The following is a 21752-nucleotide window of genomic DNA, read 5'->3' on the forward strand; positions in this document are numbered from 1 at the left end:
AACATCAACTGGAGAGCACATAATTCTTTTGAAAGTCCACCAGTTATTTGAAGTAACTTTGGCAGAAGAACAAAATAAAACACTCAATATTTTAACCTTTATGATTGCCTTCTTAGAAGTCGGTTTCTAATTTGGATTTTAGTTATTCTGATACAATTTTTATTGTATGATTGGCTTTTTGTTTGACTAGACCTAGTTTTACTTAAATGAAAACCTAAGTGCTAACGAAGAAAGATTTCACCAAAGCAATCTGAGATCTCTTTACATTTAGCTTGAATTCATTTTTAATCTTTTAACAACAGCAGTAATACTGTCTTAGAGAGGGTGCACTTGATTTTAATTTTGCTTTCAATATGACGGCTATCAATGTTGCCCTGGTTCGTGATACCAAGTGGCTGACTTTAGAAGTCTGTAGGGAATTTCAGAGAGGAACCTGTTCTCGAGCTGATGCAGACTGCAAGTTTGCCCATCCACCAAGAGATTGCCATGTGGAAAATGGCCGTGTGGTGGCTTGTTTTGATTCTTTAAAGGTGAGTCTCATCTAAATGCGCATAATGTTTAAATCTGTTTATTTCTATTTTTGAAAGGTGATGTGCTTTGAAATTGGTAAAGTTAATAATAGCATGAAAGTGGTTACGTTTTTCTTTTGATTGTTTTTTTAAGACAGCATGTAGACCTTGTGTTTGTACAACTAAGCCAGACTAAAGTTCACCCCATCAAAGACACTGATCAAGAGAGATAGGTTTAAAGAAAAAAATTTAAGAATTTTTGTAGGAATGAGAAATTTCAGCCTTGCCATAATTCTTTGTGTACAACTTAGGTTTTGAGTACAGTGATCATAATCCTCATATAATCTAGAGAAGTCCTCTACTGAATTATGTTATCAAAATACACTTGTCAAGGACTGGTCAGCTTTCAGAGAGAATAAGCTGAAAATATCACTACCCAGAAAGAAAATGATGGCATTTTAAAATTTCTTAGTCAAAGTATATTTTGAATGTTTAACATATTGTTGTAAAACTAAATTCACTTGTTTTATCTTCCTGAACTGCTTTTTGACCAATTTCAGATTTGTCAGTACGTTTTGTAAGAAAAGTCCTATCGCCAAGGCCAACAAACCCAAATAATATGTACTATAGAATAACCAAAATATGAAAGCAAAGGAAATATTATGTAGAATAGAACATATATGATTGCAGAACAAATGCACTGATTTTCGTGTTTTACTCAGTTATTCTTAAATTAAGGATAAAGATGTATAAATTAAAGCCTAGCAAGAAAAAAGCTTAAAATTTTTGTATGCCTTTTGACCAAGCATTTCTAAATATAAAAATTTATTCCAAGGGGAAAAAAAATCATAGAAGTAAAAAAGCAATAGATTCCTGGTCTAATGAGTAAGATTTACTAGGATACATTAAATATTTTTTCAAAATGTGTTAAAATGAATTAAGCTTAGCAAGAACCTTCCAATTTCTTGATATTATTTTATACTTGTCATGACCAATTTTACCTCATTAACATTTTTATTTATGCATTCACCAATAGAGAGATGTATTCCTTCATGTGCTCTTTTCTTCAAAAAACATTTATCAAGTGATACTACTTAAGTAGTTACTTTTACTTATTTTATAGTTACTAGTTTTTGTTACAAACCATTTCAGTTCAAGAATGAAAACTTGTTACCATAAATAGAAGAGTAATTCCTACCATTAAAAATGTCTGGATTACTCTTATTTGCCATATTTATTATGACTAAAGGCTTATTCTGTTTTCTTTATTTCAGTTTCATTCAAGTTTCCATCTACAGTTATTTTGTATATTATTTAAATCTACTGCTGCAGAACTGGGCAGTGCCATGTAATGGAAGAGCACTGGGTTAGTTGGGGGACGGGGAGGGATATGTCTTTCATCCAGTCCATAAAAAGGATCTGTCATTGCACTAGGAACTTACATATTTATTTTCAGGAGCTCTGGGTTGCAGTCCCCACTATTGACCTCGGCTACTTAATCTGACACAACTTGAGTTCTTTCATCTCTAACAGATGGATCTTCTTCTCTACTTATCCTTCACGATTATTGTGGAGATTCCAATAGATAAGATAAATGAAAAATCATCTATTATTATAAAAGTGAATTAAGTGAAAGGTTTTTATACTATTAGGAATCTTCAAAAACAGTTCTATTAAGTCAGTGTTTATTATTTAAAACTATATACTCATGTTTCAAATCTATATGCCAAAATCTAGTTGCCTGAGTGTCATGTTAGTTCTTCAAGCTAATTATCACTGTTTTTATGGCTTACTCTTTGACATAGAGTTCCTTTCAGGTTTTGTAATTTCTATATTCCCAGGCATCTGGTGGAAGGAGACATGCGATGTTCCTAATCATTGTTACAGTTCAAACCAGTTCTTCCACTTAAAGGCAATAAAGTGCCACAAAGGAAACATTTTGAGGAAAAGTAATATAGAAAGTGATTGTTAACAAAATGCATACTGCACTATCACTTCAAAGCTTGGAAAATGTTTAATTCAGAAACTACGTAGATAATAGCCAATAAGTATTGGCTATTATCACAGTTCCATATCTGCACAAAAGCTTTGTAATTCTCTTCTTTTATATTATCCTTATTCTAGACAGGCTTGAAATGTATGCTAAGTTGAGGGTAAGTGACCTATGTGGATTGTACTGTTATCATATCTATAATACACAAATTACACACCTCAATGGTTATTGCAGCATTTGCTACCCCCCTCTTGAGTCTGTATAATTGAAACACCTTCAAAATGCACCTGTTTCTCTTTTTATGAGTGGTTAAATAATTGAAGCAATCATTTGATGAGTTTTGGCTGATGCTTTTGTTGTTTTTTGTTTTTTGTTATTTTTATAAGGACTCCTTTAACAGTAGGTACTCTATCAGATGATGATGGTTCTTTGCCTTCATAATAGGCAAAATAAATATGTCCTATACTGATTTCATAATGAGAGGATATTGTGAATATAAGGAGGGCAAACTTGACAGCGAATTGTGCATTGTGCTGAAGGGCTCTGCCCATCACTTTGTGAATGTTGAGTGTTCAATGATAAAGGTTTCACTATCTTCAGATAGAGCCCTAGAGAGTGTAGCCCATAGATTATTTTCCAGCTACATAAAAGAGTATTGTGTTACGTTGATATGCAGCTGTTTTTTACTCAATTGCCTAGTCTGCTTGACACAATTTATTTAAAAAATTCACTCCCAAGTATTGCTTAACTCATTCTGCACCAAATTCTTGATATTATAGTTTACCATTGATTTGGTTTGGTATTTTTAGTGTATGTCCCTGGCAGTTAACAAAACATCATCATTAAAAATACCAACCTAAAATCTATGAGATTAGTTTCATAGTCAAGAATGTTATCTTCATGTATTCTGCTTCAACAATGTCATATCTTGAACCTTCCCTTTCATACCTGAAGCAGTGTGATATCAGCCATCTGTTTTCCAGAAATAATATAAATGCTATCATTATTTCATTATGACATATCAACACCCATCACATCTGCCCAATACACTCACCACTTTGGGTAGTTTTGTAACAAAAGTTATCGGGAAAGGTCTTAACATCTGGCATAGTCAGAAAATAGTCATGTTAACCCATATACATCCCTAAAATATTTGAACTGGGTAAGGAACGCTCATAAAACAGTACCACACTATCTTTAAACATCTCATATGATCACAAGCATAATATTTTCACAAGTGAAACCTGTTCTATAGGCCTACGAATGTGAATCTATCCTTATAGGTCAAATTGTCCTCAGTTACCAGTATATTTTGCACTTAGTATCACTAGTCACAACAGTTTTCACTAGTTTAAAATTTGATCATCTTTTGACTGAATGTTTACCTCATCCCTGTTCACTAAGAGAAAATTTACAGGGAGCAGAAGACTCTTAGCAACATAATCCCAAGGGTCGCTGGATTATGCAAGATTTAGAACCATTTTTGAGCTCCATCAGAGGTGTCTGCTGCACTATAAAGACATAAAGGCAGCACCTGTCATCCTTAGACTCAAGGAAAATAACATTTTACTTAAGGATCTCTATCTTCTATGATACTAACCTTAAAAAGGAAGTGGTAAAGGTCAATGCTATTTTGGACATTTCAAACAGCACTTCAAAGACTCATGGACAGAGACAACTTTTGTTGCTTTCAGTTTTATATCCCACATATGAGTGAAATCATATGGTTCTTAACTTTTTCTGACTGATTTATTTAGCTTAGCATGATATTCTCAAGATCTATCCATGTTTTCACAAATTGCAGTGTTGCATCTTTTCTATGGCTGAGTAATATTCCATTGTTTATACGTACCACATCTTCTTTATCCAATCATTGTACTGGCCACTGTGAATAATGCCATTTACAATGAATACAGGTGTGCATATATCAATGAATAAATGTTTTCAAATTTTGGGGTATATACCCAGAAGAGCAGTTGTTTGGTCAGATGATAACACTATTCTTAATATTTTTAGGAATCTCCATATTGTTTTCCATAGTGGCTGTATCAATTTACATTCCCACCAGCAGAGAATGAGGGTTCCCTTTTTACCACAAACTCTCTAACACTTATTACTTGTCTTGTTGATAATAGCCATTCTAACAGGGATCCGGTGGCATCTCATTGTAATTTTTTTTTTTTACAGATGTCCCATTTTTCCCCCATTGACCCTGCTCCAGCCCTCTCCAAGCCTTCACTGCACTATTGTCTGTGTCCATGGGTTACGCATATAAGTTCTTTGGTTAATCTCTTCCCATCCCCCCTTCCCTCTGAGATTCGTCAGTATGTTGCATGCTTCCATGTCTTTGGATTTATTTTGTTCTTCAGTTTCTTTTGCTTATTAGATTCCACATATAAGTGAAATTGTGTGATACTTGTCTTTCTCTGACTAACTAGCTTATTTCACTTAACATAACACTCTCCAGGTCCCTCCATGCTCTCTCATAGGTAAGAGATACTTTTTTACAACATGATATTCCATTGTGTAAATGTACCACAGCTTTTTTATCCACTCATCTACATTGTAGTTTTGTTTTGCATTTCCCTAATATCTAGTCAAGCTGAGTATCTTTTCGTATATCTGTTGGCCATTTATATGTGTTTTTCGGAGAATTTTCTGTTTATATCTTCTGCCCATTTTTTTTTTTACTTGAATTGTTTGTTTGGTGTTGAGTTGTATAAGTTCTTTATATATTTTGTATATTGACCTCTTATAGGAGCTATTTGTCTTATCAGAAAAATTAAAAAAACACCTTTTATAGAAAACTGTGATATAGAGACAAATTTATTTTTAAAAAATATATACTTCCATTACCCAATGAAACTCTTCATATATTTTCTTTCAAATTTCCTTTTTAAAAATATATATCTTTACTGATTTTAGAGAGGAAGGGAGAGGGAGAGAGAGATAGAAACATTAATGATGAGAGAATCATTGATTGACAGCCTTCTGCATGATCAGGGATCGAGCCCACAGTCCAGGCATATGCCCTGACCAGGAATTGAATCATGATCTCCTGGTTCATAGGTCAACACTAAACCACTGAGCCACCAGGGCCAGGACAAAATTTCTTTCAGTGACAACTGTGTCTTTAAAACAAGATTCATTTTCTCCATGGACTCCCAAAGGATTTTCACACTTGCGAAGGAATAATGTTTTAGAAATATGCTTAATTTAAAATATACCATTCTTTAAATAATATGTAACCATTAGAAGTTATGTTTATAATAACTGTGCCAGAATAATAATAAACTCTTCCTTCTATTAACTGCCTACTATATACCAGAAACTTTTCACATGCTGACTCTAATCTTTACAACACCCTGTGTAAACTTTCCTTTGGATGGGCCAGGTTTCATCAGCTGTGTGGTCTTGGATAAGTAACCAAACTTTCTGTCCCTAAGTTTCCTCGTTTGTGAAAATATAGAACCTACTGACATCTACCTCTATAGGTGCATTCAAATGAGATGAATCAAGTAAGGTGCTCAGAACAGGTCCTGATTCATCATAAGCACTCAAGAAATACCTTTCGAAAAATAAATTCTGGATGTCCTGAAAATTTAAATATGAAGAACAAAATTAAATCGTGACAGTACTATGATAATGTGTAGGTGGACACTTATAATCATGTGTGGGGAAGACCTTCTAAGCATTCTATCAAAGGTAGAACCAATAAAGGCAAAGGATTATTAGAATGGAGTACACAATAAAAATAATTTCAGAATGTCATAAAACACTACAGTTAGAAGATAAGCAATAATTTGGAAAAAATTGTGACACACATGACAGATTATTTTAATATACAATGAATTTTATGAATAAAAAACACAAACATTAAAAAATATTTTCTTGCCCAGCTGGTGTGGCTTGATGGTTGAGCGCTGACCTATGAACCAGGAGGTCACAGTTCGATTCCCTGTCAGGGCACATGCCTAGGTTGCAGGCTCAGGCCTCGGTAGGGGACGTGCAGAAGGCAGCCAATCAATGATTACCTCTCATCATTGATGTTTCTATCGCTCTCTTTCCTTTCCTCTCTGACATCAATAAAAATATGTTTTAAAAATATTTTCTTAGTAAAATAGGCAAAGGACATAAACAGCAGAGCAAGTCAGTTTGATGTGACCAATTTATCTTCTTCAACATTTGAGGACATTTTATGAGCCCTATTGACACAGCTACTCTGATGCAGCCGCTGAGTTTCAGCTGTCCCTGTTATAATGAGCATGCTCCCTCTCCCCGCTAACCTCCAGTCCAGAGGACCTTCACTTTCTACTGTAGTCCTTTCTGCATTGTTTGTAAATTCTTTTACAAATGCATTACTTATATTTAGAGAGAGAGAGAGAGAGAGAGAGAGAGAGAGAGAGAGAGAGAGTGAGAGAGAGAGAGAGAACCTTGTTAGACAGGGCTAGCCTCTAAAGGGAAACAAAAATCATCTCTGTTAAATAAAATTTATGATATTAAATATAATGTTTGCATACCCAAGTCTTAAAAGTAAGAATTTAGTTGAGCATTTCCTCTACAGCCTGGAGCTGAGAACAGGGAATCTTATTGTAAACCAAATACCTTCCTTTTCCCTTCTCCACTCAGTGTCTATATCTATATCTGATTCATTCATTCATTCATTCATTCATTCACTGGATAGGTACATATTGAGCACCTATTGTGTGCCAGGCATTGTGCTAGTCATGGGATCTAGCAGTGAACTAGAAACAGTCCCTGCCACCATGGAACAGTCTAACTGGGGGATGGTCAGGCAAAAAAGAAATAAATGTTCAGGTTAATGACATATTATTAGGTGTGAAGGAAAATGAAGCAAGGAAAGAACACAGAGAGCAGCAGGGGCTGCTCTTTCAAATAAAATGCTCAGGAAGGCCTCTCTAATGAGGTGATGTTTGAGGAGATGCATAAAGGAGGTGAGGGAGTGAGCTATGAAGATTTCTGAGAACATTCCATGCAAAGAGAACAGCAACAGCAATCGCCCTGAAGCAAAAATAAACCTGGTGTGTTTAAGGAAAATCAAGATTACTGGGGTGGGAGGAGCAAAGGGATGAAGGAGGAGAGCTGTAGAGGATGAGGTCAGAGAGATCTTGGGTTTAAGGATATCAGGGAGGACTGTGTTTATCATGGTAAAACTCAGGGCGGTTAGCCTGTCCTGTGATGAGCTTCTCTGGACTCTCCTGATGTGTATCTTTTTCCTGCTGTTTTTTCTCTGTATCTTTTGCTCTTCATAAATCTTAGCCATTAGTATAATCTTCTCTGAGTCTTGTGAATCCTCTGGCAAAGCACCAACCAAGTTTTTTCATACATTATTCTTTTTTATACATTATTTACTTGATGATTTTTAAAAACCTTTTTGTTTCTTTTTATTAAGGGGTTGTTTCTTTTCCTTTTTATTTTTTAAAATGTAAATTTTAATTGAAAAATATTTTAATAATTAAAATTTAAAAACAACTGGTTATTAATTTATGAATATATAAAAAATGTGGTTTTATACAACAGAATATTATTTATTTATAAAAAGGAACAAAGTATGAATATAGGCTACAACATGGATGAACCATGAAAACATTATGCTAAGTGAAAAAAAGCCAGCTCAGAAAGACCACATGTTGTATGATTTCATCTATGTTAAATATCTAGAGTCAGCAACTCCATAGAGACAGAAAGATTAGTGGCTGCCAGGGGCATTGGTGGTAGAGGTGAGGGGCAGTGGAAAGTGACTGCTAATGGGTAAAAGGTTTCATTTTGGGGGTAAAAAGTATTCTGGAATTAGATAGTGGTAATTGTTGTACAACTTGATGAATGTACTAAAAACCACTGATGTGTACACTTTAAAAGGTGAACTTTATGGTATACTAGAGTCCCGGTGCATGAAATTCGTGCATGGAGGAGGGTTGTCCCTCAGCCCAGCCTGTTCCCTCTCCAATATGGGACCCCTTGAGGGATGTCCAACTGCCTGTTTAGGCCTGATCCCACCGGTATAGAAGGTAAACAAATTCAAACAAATGGCGGCAGAATGGAGCTTGAGAGAGCAGGCCAGGGTTGCTGCCGGCAACAGGGGAAGCAAAGCTTTCCGCACACCCTGGCCGGGCCCACCTGCTTAAGGCAACAAAGTTTCAATTATAACCCCAACACAAATGGCAGCCGGCCTCGGAGGGAGCCCTAGGCTTGGCTCCACTCCAGGCTACAAAGTTTCAATTGTAGAAGGAAAATAAATTCCATCGGGATCGGGCCTAAACAGGCAGTCGGACATCCCTCTCACAATCCAGGACTGCTGGCTCCCAACTGCTTGCCTGCCTGCCTTCCTGATTGCCCCTAACCGCTTCTGCCTGCCAGCCTGATCACCCCTAACCACTCTGCTGCCAGCCTGTTTGCCCCTAACTTCCCTCCTCTGCCAGCCTGGTCACCCCTAACTGCCCTCTCCTGCAGGGTTGATCACCTCCAACTGCCCTCCCTTGCAGGCCTGGTCCCTCTCAACTGCCCTCCCTTGCAGGCTGGGTGCCTCCCAACTGCCCTCTCCTGCTGACCATCTTGTGGTGGCCATCTTGTGTCCACATGGGGGCAGGATCTTTGACCACATGTGGCCAGCTATATTGTGTGTTGCAGTGATGATCAATCTGCATCCTACTCTTTATTAGATAGGATAGAGGCCTGGTACAAGGGTGGGGGCCAGCTGGTTTGCCCTGAAGGGCGTCCCGGATCAAGTGGGGGTTCCCTTGGGGTGTGGGGAGGGGCCTGAGAGAGGGGCCTGTGGTGGTTTGCAGGCCGGCCACGCCCCCTGGCAACCGAAGTGGAGGCCCTGGTATCTGGAATTTATTTTCCTTCTACAATTGAAACTTTGTAGCCTGGAGAAGAGCCAAGCCTAGGGCTCCCTCCGAGGCCGGCAGCCATTTGTGTTGGGGTTATAATTGAAACTTTGTTGCCTTAAGCGGGTGGTCCCGGCCAGGGTGTGCAGAAAGCTTTGTTTCCCCTGTTGCTGGCGGCAACCCTGGCCTGCTCTCTCAAGCTCCATTCTGCCGCCATTTGTTTAAATTTGTTTACCTTTTATAATTGAAACTTTGTAGCTTGAGTGGAGGCTTAGGCCTGCAACGGCTGGCAAAAAGCTTGGCTTCCTCTGTTACCTAGGAAACCTTGCTCTCTGTGGCTGTAGCCATCTTGGTTTGGGTTAATTTACATACTCGCTCTGATGGGATGGTGGGTGTGGTTTGTGGGTGTGTCAGAGGTATGGTCAATTTGCATATTTGTCTATTATTAGATAGGATGAATAATATCTCAAGAAAATGTTTTTAAAAATAAGCATGATAAACTGTCAGAGAGGAGGGATTTTGGGGGCTGGATATAAAAGGTGAAGGTATTAAGCAAAAAACCCCACAACTCATAGACATAGACAACAGTGTGGTGATTACAAGAGGGAAATAGGGTGGGGGCAAGTAGAAGAAGGTAAAGGGGGGATAAATGGTGATGGAAAGTGATTTGACTTTGGATGGTGAACACACAATACAGTATACAGATGATATATGACAGAATTGTACACTTGAAACCTATATAATTTAATTAAGCAATGTCACCCCAATACATTCAATAAAAAATATTAAAAATTAAGTATAAAAGGATATGCAGTGAAGTCTCCCTCTCATCTCATTTTTCAGCTAATCCGTTGATTTCCCAACCAATATATTTAGTCCTACAGATATTTTATGTATATATATGCAAATATGTACATACCTACTATTATTAATTTTTTACACAAATAGTAGTATACTGTTCTTCTCCTTGCATCTTTTAGTTAAAAGTATTAAAAGTAAAAAGATGAGGAAAGATAATACCATGATGACATTGGTCAAAAGAAGCCTTGGGGTGCTATATTTATATTAAAGATAAACAAAATTGCACACTGATATTGGGCTTTAGTTAGTAACTCTGTTACTCACAGGCAGTGTAAATACTCTATGTAGATGCTAGGCTTCAACAAAGAAGTGACTAGATAATAGATAAAGGTAGCCAAGTTTCTTACCATCAGAAAAAAATAAGGAAAGAGGAAGGCTAGAATGAATCCTGTGATATGGATTTAAGTGGAAACATCAGTATGAACTCATCTTTAATCTGTATATAGTCATACAGGTGTAGAAATAGATCTAGATGTGTGTATATTCATGGATTAGTATGTTTGATTATATTTTCTAGCTCTGTCTTAGGAAGACCTAAAAGCAATGACACCCCAATAGTAATAAACATACATAGCTCCCAGATCCTGGCTTCTAATACTATTCTTCAATAAAAGAACTAGGGCTCCTGGGAGTAATGGCTCTTCTGGATCAGTAAAAGACAAATGCAAGGTGAATCTGTAATGCTTTGTGCCAAGAATTAAGGAAATTCTCAAAAATATTGGAGCATGACAAGAGACACAGGAGTCAATCTGAAGGAGATCCCAAAGACCAATGCATCAAGATCATGAAAGATAAAGAAAGACTGAGGAACTGTCACACATTGGAGGAAACATGGCAAGTAAATACAACGTGAGATCCTGCAATAGAAAGGATATTAGGGGGAAATTGGTGAAATTCAAATAAGGTTTTTATTTTAGTTAACAATATTTTAATAGAGTTAATTTCCTGGTTTTGATAACAGTGCTATGTATGGTATGTAAGTTGTTGACATTACAGGAATTTGAGTGAAGGGTATGCAGGGACTCTCTGTAGTAGTTTCAGAATCTTTTGTAAGTCTAAAATTATTTTAAAATAAAATGTTTTTAAAAGTTAGCTTTTTTAGTCTTACACGTATATCTCCTGTCTTTTAATGCTCAGAAATAGTGGGGTGTTGTTTGTTTTCATTTTTTTTCTTCTTTTTTGAAAACTTTGGTATGGTAAGGAGAAAACTCTCAAACTCATAAAATGATTCTGCAACTGACCTCATCTTACTGGATGAGTCAGATAATTAATTAGTTAAGAAAGCATTCATATCCATAACAGCATTTCACAAACCTAGCTAATCAAGAATTTTGACTTTAGAAGGAAGACCTTTCAGTTCAAATGATTACCATGTAAGAAACTGGAGATGGTAAGGAAGAGGCACTTGCCGAAAGTCACGTAAGCAGTTATCACAAGAGCTTGAGGACGCCTGTGTTCTTTTAGTCATGTTAGTGTTTGTTGTGTTTTGTTTTTTTTTCCCTGTGAAGAAGGAAATGGCGTAAACAGCAACTGGTCTATTGTTTTATTAAATAAAAAGCATCTGGCTTTTACACTGCCTGTGAAGTTTTGCTGCTTTCCTTCACATTTTGTACTTCAAGAAGGCTGAAAAGCCAACTTTCTCTTTCCTAATCCCTCCTTTGCTTATTGTTTCATGATAGTGTAGTTAGATGAACACTTTAAGGTTTCATATTTAGAATTTTGACAATCATTTGTGCTATTAACTTTGACAAGGAAGAAAAGAGGCAAGGTACTCTTTATTTTTAGACAAAGTTATCTAAATGAGTGATACTAAGCTTTGTCTAATTGCTGAGGGTCAGGACTCTGAGCTATCTCTACTCCCTTGTCCTTTCTTCTCCCTAAACCCTGCTTTGTTGAGTTAGCTAGCCAGAATTGGGGATTCTAACTGGCTGTGGATCATATACATTTTCATTGCATGAAAGTCTTTGATGTCTGATTTTGTTATATACTAATTAGAATAATGCCCTGGTTAGCTAGAGGGGTACCTGTTACAGGTCAGCTGAAAATATTGTAGTAGCCGCAGCCTATTATGGGTCAAATATTGTTGTTTTATGGGAGCATATCTTAAAATCTTTTCTCTCCTCCTCAAAGCCAAGTTTGCTATTGGCTATCTGGTGAGAAAGGACCTGTGATATGGTCAGTATTAAGATTGATGTTTTGTTATAGGAACCCCATTTAGTATGAGATATCTGAACATCTCAAGTTTGAGAACTGTCTACTATTTGTCAACTCTTTTGCTTCAAAGAAACTCCTACATGTTAGGAAAATATAAGTGATTCTACTTGATAATTAAATAAATTATCTTCATGTTTCATAGCTTTATGAAATAATTATATATATTGTCTTTTTCTCTATTTTAAGTTTTTGTGAAATGTGGATAAGGTACTTCTGTGCATATGGAAATATCAATTAGTTCTAGGAATGTCACTTTATTTATAGAACATCATTTACTTTCTGTTCTTTTTGCTCTTATAGATGAGGTTTCTGCTTATAACATCCCTGAGGTTACCCTGTTTTCCTCTATCTCAGTCTGCTGCTTGATTGGTGACCTATAGGCTTATATATTCCAGGGGAAATTAGCTGTCGGTTATTTCCTCATTATCTCTAAATAATATTTTCATTTTATTTTTAATTTAAATTATTTATTGTTGAAAGTATTACATATGTCTTATTTTCCCCCATTGTCCTTTCCCCAGCTGCTCCTGCCCCCCAGCACATCAGTCTTTGGTTTCTTAAATTTTTTTTATTGTTGTTGCTGCTGTTTAATCCAAATTTGCAATCCTGCTTGGGTTTTCAATGCTTTCCTATGTTTCTTGATATTGTTTTCTTAAAAGTAAATAAATGATTCCATTTGTTCTTTAACCTTTTATTTTCTAAATAATCTCCACTATTTGGATTTAACCATGTTGTTTCTAGAGTTTATCTTTTCAATGTCTATAATATTGCTTAGTGTCATGTCTTATCTGTTATTTAGTGAAGCAGATATGTCTATAGGATCCATAGGGGCATAGATATTTAAATGTATGTTTTAAATTGGATTTTTTCCCCTTATACAACTGGGGATATATTTTTTTATCGAAACTCAAATTTTTATTTACCCACTGGAAATTTGTAGAAAAGAAATTTGCCTTTTATTCTCATCCATGTTCTTGTGGGTAGACATTGGATAGTAAAGACAGTTTCTACATTTTAAAAACCATCCATTACTTTGAAAATATGGAGTCCACAGTGATATAACTGTTAAATATGGCAAATTCCCTAACCTAAGACATAGGCTATGTGTCAGCCATGATTTACTAGCTAACTATATTTGCAGTAAGACTTTAATGTCTTTCCTTAGCATGCAGAAATGCAAACAAAGTATTTTTTTATCTATGACTTTAAGCCCTTCACCAATCTTTTATGTGTCTAGGTATTATGAGTAGGCTGCGTTGTAGTATCAAACATCTGTTACTCATTTTCAAATACTTTTGAAGGCTGTATGTTTTAAAGTGACATATTTTTATGACCACAATGCCTTAAAATTTTTTGTTCACTTTATTTTGGAAAGAGACTAATACCGAAGTAACAATTTGAAGCTGTTTGTATCTTCAAGAGCTCTGTGTTCTTATGTTAAATATTTGATGAACACCTATCCCAGAAGTTGTTTTTCTGCTGTTAAGGTTTATGCTTGATCACATGCTCCATTAAATGAACTTACAAATCTTCCAGCTTTTGTAAAAACATAATCTCTAGTATTTTTGCAATTTCCTGGTTATTTCACTTTCTATTAGTCAGGAAAGCATTTTATATAGAAACAATTTCATTCTTACCTTAAAAACAAGTGAAAATTTTGTTTTTATTTTGCTAGTACCCACTGGAGAAAGGATTTATTTTCCAAACTTTATTGAAATATAATTGACATGTAATGTTGTGTATGTTTAGGGTGTACAATGTGATAATTTTATACAAGTATATATTTTTAAATAATTACCACAATTAGGTTAGTTAACACCTCTCTCACCTCAAATAATTACCTTTTCTATTTTTGTGGTGAGAACATTTAAGATCTACTCTTTTAGCAATTATAAAGTGTATAATACAGTATTATTCACTCTAGCCACCCTGCTATACTAGTACATTAGCTCCTCAGAACTTGTTTTAACTATAAGTTTGTACACTCTGACTAATATCTCCACATTTTCCCAATACCCAGCCCCTGATATCCTACATTTTACTCTATTTCTAAGTTCAGCTGTCTTAGATTCTTCATATAAGTGATGTCATACAGTATTTGCCTTTCTGTGTCTAGCTTATTTAACCTAGCATAATAGCCCAAGGTCCATCCATGTCACAAAGGACAAGAATTCCTTCTTTCTTGTGGCTGAATAGTATTCCATTGTATATATTTTGGGTTATTTATAATTTTTCAAAGAAGCTTTAGAAGTATTCTTGATAGATGCCTCTTTCTTGTGTGAAATATAGACATAACCATGAAAATATATGAAATGAAGCATGGTATCAGCAAGTGGTATAAACATAGCAAATGTTGCCTTGTGAAAATAGCTTTAACAGGGGCTCCTTGTGTGGCCTTGAGCAAGTCATGGGAATACTACTACCTCTGTTTCTCTTCATACAAGGGCAAGAAGCAGTACTCAATTTGTAGGACTATTGGTTATGGATTGCTACAAGGATTTTATAAAGTCAACGTTCATTTAATGCTGAAAGTCCTGTTAAATCCATTCAGATTTCTATATACATTCAATTCCCCAAAGAAATTATTCATTCAGCAAACATTTATTAAAATCTATTACTTGTTATGCACAGGGCTCAGTATTGTGCAGAATACAACATTGTGGAAGACATGGTCCGTGCCTGACCTCTTAGTATGAAACTGTTTGTGTTATTTGCCATAAACCAGGTACAAACTAACTGCTAAAAGAGCCCAAGGGGAGAGGCAGGGGCTGGGATTATATACAGCTGTGGTGATTAAAGATGCAATCATGTAAGAAGTGCTGTTTGAGGTATTCTTTGAAGGAGGGATAGGAAGATATTCCAGGCAGTTGGGATACGCTGAACAAAGATAGAGGGGGAAATTGTGATGTGTATTCTGGCTAAAACATAGAGCTTTTGTTGGCAGAAAAGTAGCCTGAAAAGTTAGTGATGAGTTTAAATTTTATTTTGTAGCTTTCAGGAACCTGACAATATATATATATTTTTTAATTTTTATTGTGTTTTTTTACAGAGTGGAAGAAAGAGGGATGGAGAGTTAGAAACATTATGAGAGAGAAACATTGATCAGCTGCCTCTTGCACACCCCCTACTGGGGATGTGCCCACAACCAAGGTACATGCCTTTGACTGGAATCAAACCTGGGACCCTTCAGTCCGCAGGCCGATGCTCTATCCACTGAGCCAAACCAGTTAGGGCAACCTGACAATTTTTAAGTGATGACATTATCAGCCTATGCAAAATGAATTGGTAGAGCAAAAGAGACTGGCAAGAGAGGGACTTCTGAGAAAGCTGTTTAAGTATTGAAGATATGAAATAAGAATTTAAATTAGGTGGTGGCAGTGGGAAGGGAAAGCCAATGATAGGGTTGAGATACTGGTAAAGTCAATGTAATTAAGTAAGAGGAAGTTGACATTCTATTCCAGTCTACTGCTATTGTGCTCATCTTTATACCCAATCTGCCATACTTGTTTCAGTTTCACATTAGATGCTGTCTTATTTACTGCTGTATCTTTTGTGCCTAGCACATGTAGCACACACTAGGATTTTAGAAATTATTTGTTGAATGAAACATGAGCTTAATGAATCATTTTGATAGAAGGAAAATAAATATGGGCTTCCCTGCAAGATGTCCAGTCATCTCTACATCTGCATTTGTACTTCCACTCCAAGTTTAGCTTTTACTTAAATATGAATTGAAATTGTATACTCATTTGCTGACTGTCCTCATTCAACCACATTTTAACCTAGATTTGATGACCTAAACATTGCTGATTTTTGTGAATTTAATTCTATTCCTTAGCATTATAGAAATGTTCTTTGGACAGATGCTGTTGGATACTTTCCAAATGTTGCATTTTGAGTGCTTTTACCTTATATATGGATTTTTAAAAACTTGGCTGAGTGGCCATTGTTAAATATTATTTCACAGCAATTAGTATGATAATCTAGTAATATTCAAGCATTATTTTTTGTCCTAAAATGTTTAAAATTAAATTTTACAGCAGATGGCTAGCTTGCAAATCAGTGATGGCAAACCTATGACATGCGTGTCAGTACTGACACGCGTAGCCATTTCTGATGACACGTGGCCGCTGAGGCGGCTGCATGCCGAAGAATGAAACATTTGCTGCTCCTGAGGATGAAACATTGGCGAAATAATGTTTTTTTCCTCAAAGTGACACACTACCCGAGTTATGATCAGTTTTTTGGCGAAGTTTGACACACCAAGCTCAAAAGGTTGCCCAGCACTGGTGCAAATCAAGGTATTCTTGGAAGCCTGGTTAGTGCTAATAAGGTCATTTTGAGTCAAGTATCCTACCTAATAAAACAGTAATATGCAAATTGACCGCACCTTCGCTACGACCAAGCCATGTCCACCAGCCACGCCCACCAGCCAAGCCACGCCCACCGTCCAATCAGAGTGAGTATGCAAATAAACCCAACCAAGATGGCTGTTAATTTGCATACAGAGGCACCCTGAGCTGACCCCCTGCCACGGATTGCAGGGAGCTGGGGTCTGCTCCAGCTCCAGGCCAAAAGCCTCTGCCGGAGGCTTTTGGCCTGGTGCATGAGCAGACCCCCTGCCATCGGAGGCGGGGAGCTGGGTGTCCCGTCCAGCTCCAGGCCAAAAGCCTCCGGAGGCGGGGAGCTGGGTGTCCGCTCTGGCTCCAGGCCAAAAGCCTCCGGAGGCGGGGAGCTGGGTGTCTGCTCCGGCTCCAGGCCAAAATCCTCCGCCGGCTTTTGGCCTGGTGCACAAGTGGACCCCCTGCCATCGATTGCAGGGAGCTGGGGGTTTCTTCGGCCTGGTACACCAGCGGACCCCTGCGATTGATCACCTGGGCAGGGAACTGGGGGTCTGCTTTCGGCCTGGGCAGGAGCGGACCCCCTGCGATTGATTGTAGGAAGCTGGGGGTCTGCTCCTGCCCAAGCGGTTTTCGATCTGGGCAGGCCTGGGCAGGGGCTGAGCCGGTGATCAGAGGGAGCTGGAGAGGCCTGCCCAGGCCTAAAGCTTTGGCCAGAGGTTTTAGGCCTGGGCAGGGCCCAGCCCTCCATTGGTGTGAACTATAGAGGAAACACCTTTTCTGACTGCACATTGGCTAAGCTTCCTGTATGCCACTGGTAATATTCTTAGTAACTTGGGTAATAAGAATCCAAAAAGGTGATGTAGGGTTTTTCCACCACACTTCTGGAGAAAAAAATGAAGGTCCATTGCTGGAAGGCTAAGAAATGTCATATCCTGCCCTAGCCAGTTTGACTCAGTGGATAATGCCTCAGCCTGCAGACAGCAGGGTCAGGGTTTGATTCTGATCAAAGGCATGTACCTAGGTTGCAGGCTCCTCCCTGGCCGGGGCCCAGATCAGGGCTCATGCAGGAGGCAACCAATCAAAGTGTTTCTCTCTGTCTTTCCCTTTCTCTTCCACATTCTCTAAAAGTCAATGGAAACATACCCTCAGGTGAGGATAAAAAATAAATATAGCCAAAACCGGTTTGGCTCAGTGGATGGAGCGTCGGCCTGCGGACTGAAAGGTCCCAGGTTTGATTCCGGTCAAGGGCATGTACCTTGGTTGCAGGCACATCCCCAGTGGGGGGTGTGCAAGAGGCAGCTGATTGATGTTTCTCTGTCATCGATGTTTCTAACTCTTTGTCCCTCTCTCTTCCTCTCTGTAAAAAAATCAATACAATTTATATTTTTTAAAAATAATAAATATAGAAATCCATATCTTATGAAAGACACATCTTGAAAATGCCTAGAGAAAGTTGTCATTTTTTTTTTTTTTGGTGAAGGAACTGGAGTCCGTGTTGATGAAAACACCTTGGTGGCTGCAGTGACTGACAGTGGCTGCAGCAGTGGGCTGATGGGGCTGGTGCCTTCCCCTGACCAGCCCGGTTGCCTCCCACAAAGGGAGGCCCGACTGTGGCTTAGGTATGCTCCCTGTGGGGCACGGGCCTAAGCCGTCAGTAGGACATCCCCTGAGGGCTCCCAGTATGTGAGAGGGGGCAGGCAGGTTGGGCTGAGGGACCCCCGACCACCAGTGCACGAATTTCGTGCACCAGGCCCCTAGTAAAGTTATAATCTTCAGAAAAGGGTTTTGTGTAAAAGTTGACTACCTAGTGCAATAAAAGTATTTTTAAAGTTTAATTACTAGCTATTGTTCTGAATGCCCAATGAGATTTTCAAGGCCCAATAAGTTTAATAATAGAAAGGCAAAGAATAATTATCATAGAATAATTTCAAAGGCATTAACATTTATAAATAAACTTAACTAGAACCCTCAATAACTAGAAATTAATCCAAATAATCTGCTTTTTAAAAAATGAGAAAATAAGAAATGGGAAAGGAATTTCAAGATGCTGTTTTTTAAGTTGCCTTTGGACTTACTAGGTACATCTTGGAGTTCATGCAATCAGTTCAATCTCTTATATTTTTTTCATCTTCATCTCCATTTCTGAATAGTGATTTTTGTTTGTCAGAAGAGATGACCTTGAGGCCTAGGGTGCAGTCCTTAGTAATCAAGGTATGATTCAGCTTTGGGCAACTGACTCTACTTTCAGACACAGGAAAGGTACCTGGAACATTCTAGAAAAATATTTCCATAAAGAAAGGAACTTAAACTTGACTATTGCAAATAATGCTGCAATAAGCATAGGAGTGCATATATTCTTTCAAATTAATGTTTTGGGTTCCTTCAGATATATTCCCATCAGTAGATGACTGTATATAAAAGCTGTTGTACATTTATACAATGGAGTACTAGTTGGCCCTAAAAAGGAAGGAAATCTTACCTTTTGCAACAGCATGGATGGACCTGGAGAGTATTATGCTAAGTGAAATATTTCAGTCAGAGTAAGATAAATATCACATGATCTCATTCATTTGTGGAATCTAATGAACAAAATAAACTAACAAACAAAATAGAAACAGACTCATAGATAGAGAGAACAGACTGACAACTCTCAGAGACGAGGGGGTTTGGAGGCTGGGTGAAAAAGGTGAAGAGACTAAGCAAAAAAAACAACAACACTCAAACACAGACAACAGTATGGTGATTACCAGAGGAAAAGGGGGGTGGGCCAGGTAAAAGAGGATAAAGAGGGATAAATGGTGATGCAAAGAGACTTCACTTTAGGGGGTGAACACAGTGCAATATACAGATGATGTAGAATTGTACATTTGAAACATGTAATTTTATTAACCAATGTACCCCAATGCATTCATTAAAAATTAAAAAAGAAACTTAAAATTATTTGAATATTTAGCAGAATTTAACTTTGGTATTTTTCTTTATTGATTAAGGTATTACATATGTGTCCCTATCCCCCCATTGCCTCCCCATCTGCTCCCCGCTCATGCCCTCACCCCCCTAGTGTCTGTGTCCATTGGTTATGCTTATATGCATGCATACAAGTCCTTTGGTTGATCTCTCCCCCTTACCCCAACCCTCTGCCTTCCCTCTGAGGTTTGACGGTTTGATGGATGCTTCTCTGTCTCTGGATCTGTTTTTGCTCATCAGTCTATGTTGTTCATTATATTCCACAAATGAAAGAGATCATGTGATATTTATCTTTATCCCACTGGCTTATTTCGCTTAGCATAATGCTCTCCAGTTTCATCCATGCTGTTGCAAATGGTAGGAGTTCCTTCCTTTTTATAGCAGCATAGTATTCCATTGTGTAGATGTACTACAGGTTTTTAATCCACTCATCTGCTGATGGGCATTTAGGCTGTTTCCAAATCTTATCTATGGTAAATTGTGCTGCTATGAACATAGAGGTGCATACTAATATATCCTTTCTGATTGGTGTTTTTAATTTATTGGGATATATTCCTAGAAGTGGGATCACTGGGTCAAATGGAGTTCCATTTTTAGGTGTTTTTTTTTGTTTGTTTGTTTTGAGAAAACTCCATACTGTTCTCCACAGTGGCTGCACCAGTCTGCATTCCCACCATCAGTACATAAGGGTTCCTTTTTCTCCGCATCCTTGCCAGCTCTTGTCATTTTTTGATTTATTGATGATAGCCATTCTGACAGGTATGAGATTGTATCTCATTGTCATTTTGATTTGCATCTCTCTGATGATCAGTGACTTTGAGCATATTTTCATATGTCTCTTGGCCTTCTGTATGTCCTCTTTTGAAAAATATCTATTTAGGTCCATTGCCCATTTTTTTTATTGGATTGTTTATCTTCCTTTTGTTAAGTTGTATGAGTTCCCTGCAAATGTTGGAGATTAAGCCCTTTCAGAGATAACATTGGCAAATATGTTCTCCCATGCAGTGTTCTGTTGATGGTTTCTTTTGCTGTGCAGAAGCTGTGATGATGTTGATGATGATGATGATGATGATGTCATTAATATTTTTAATCAGTAGCATATGTTCAATAGGCTACTGACAGCTAAAACTAAAGCAAGACTCTCTCACTTTTCCCAAATTTTAAAGACCTCACTCGAATGGCACATGACATTTACTCAATCTTTGAAGTATTAGTGATAAAACATACAATTTTCCTATTTTCCTACTATAGAAACATAAGAAAAAAATGACATTACTTCTCAGTCAGAAATTGTAGAGAAAAGAAAAGAAAGACAGAGAGAGAGGAGAGAAAAACAAAAGAAAGCCAGAAGAAGGAAAGGAAAGGAAAGGAAAGGAAAGGAAAGGAAAGGAAAGGAAAGGAAAGGAAAGGAAAGGAAAGGAAAGGAAAGGAAAGGAAAGGAAAGGAAAGGAAAGGGAGAAGGAAGGAGAGAGAGAGAGAGAGAGAGAGAGAGAGAGAGAGAGAAAGGGAGGGAGGAAAGGAGGGAGGAAAGGAGGGAGGGAGGAAGGGAGAAAGGAGAGAGAGAGAAAGGGAGGGAGGGAGGGAGGGAGGGAGGAAAGAAGGAAGGAAGGAAGGAAGGAAGGAAGGAAGGAAGGAAGGAAGGAAGGAAGGAAGGAAGGAAGGAAGGGAGTTTGGAAACATCTATTGAGAAAGTTTTCATTTTTAAATACTTCAGCTCCAATAATAACGTATTTGAAACGAAACCAGAATGAAGGTGTAATGAATAAAATAAAATAACATACTAATGAAAAGGAGGTGTTAAAGAAAGTAAGACTCCCCAGAGAGAGAATTATTTATGCCATTTTTATCACACATTTTCCACTATAAATTCATCTCTTCTTGAAGTGAAAATAAAGATCTGTGATTAATTATGGCTCAGAGATATATCATTGTTCCTATCAAACTTGTTCCTCCTCCTCAATGGCACCATTAAATGTACCTCTCATCATCTTTGATTTCCACCCCATGGTTTTTCTTT

At 37.6% G+C, this 21752-nt stretch overlaps 1 protein-coding gene across 2 annotated transcripts in view; it reads left to right on the forward strand.

The window, feature by feature from the left end:
- Positions 1 to 244: 244 nt before the first annotated feature.
- MBNL3 (muscleblind like splicing regulator 3) overlaps positions 245 to 21752 on the forward strand; it is a 69717-nt gene continuing 48209 nt past the window's right edge. For both annotated transcript variants that reach the window (XM_028128822.2, XM_028128825.2), the window contains exon 1: positions 245 to 530. In XM_028128822.2, coding sequence (XP_027984623.1) covers positions 354 to 530 — 177 coding nt within the window. In that variant the 5' untranslated portion in view covers positions 245 to 353. The remainder of the gene's footprint in view (positions 531 to 21752) is intronic.

This window comes from Eptesicus fuscus, chromosome 1 (genome assembly GCF_027574615.1).
Source record: "Eptesicus fuscus isolate TK198812 chromosome 1, DD_ASM_mEF_20220401, whole genome shotgun sequence".
Classification (NCBI taxonomy): domain Eukaryota; kingdom Metazoa; phylum Chordata; class Mammalia; order Chiroptera; family Vespertilionidae; genus Eptesicus; species Eptesicus fuscus.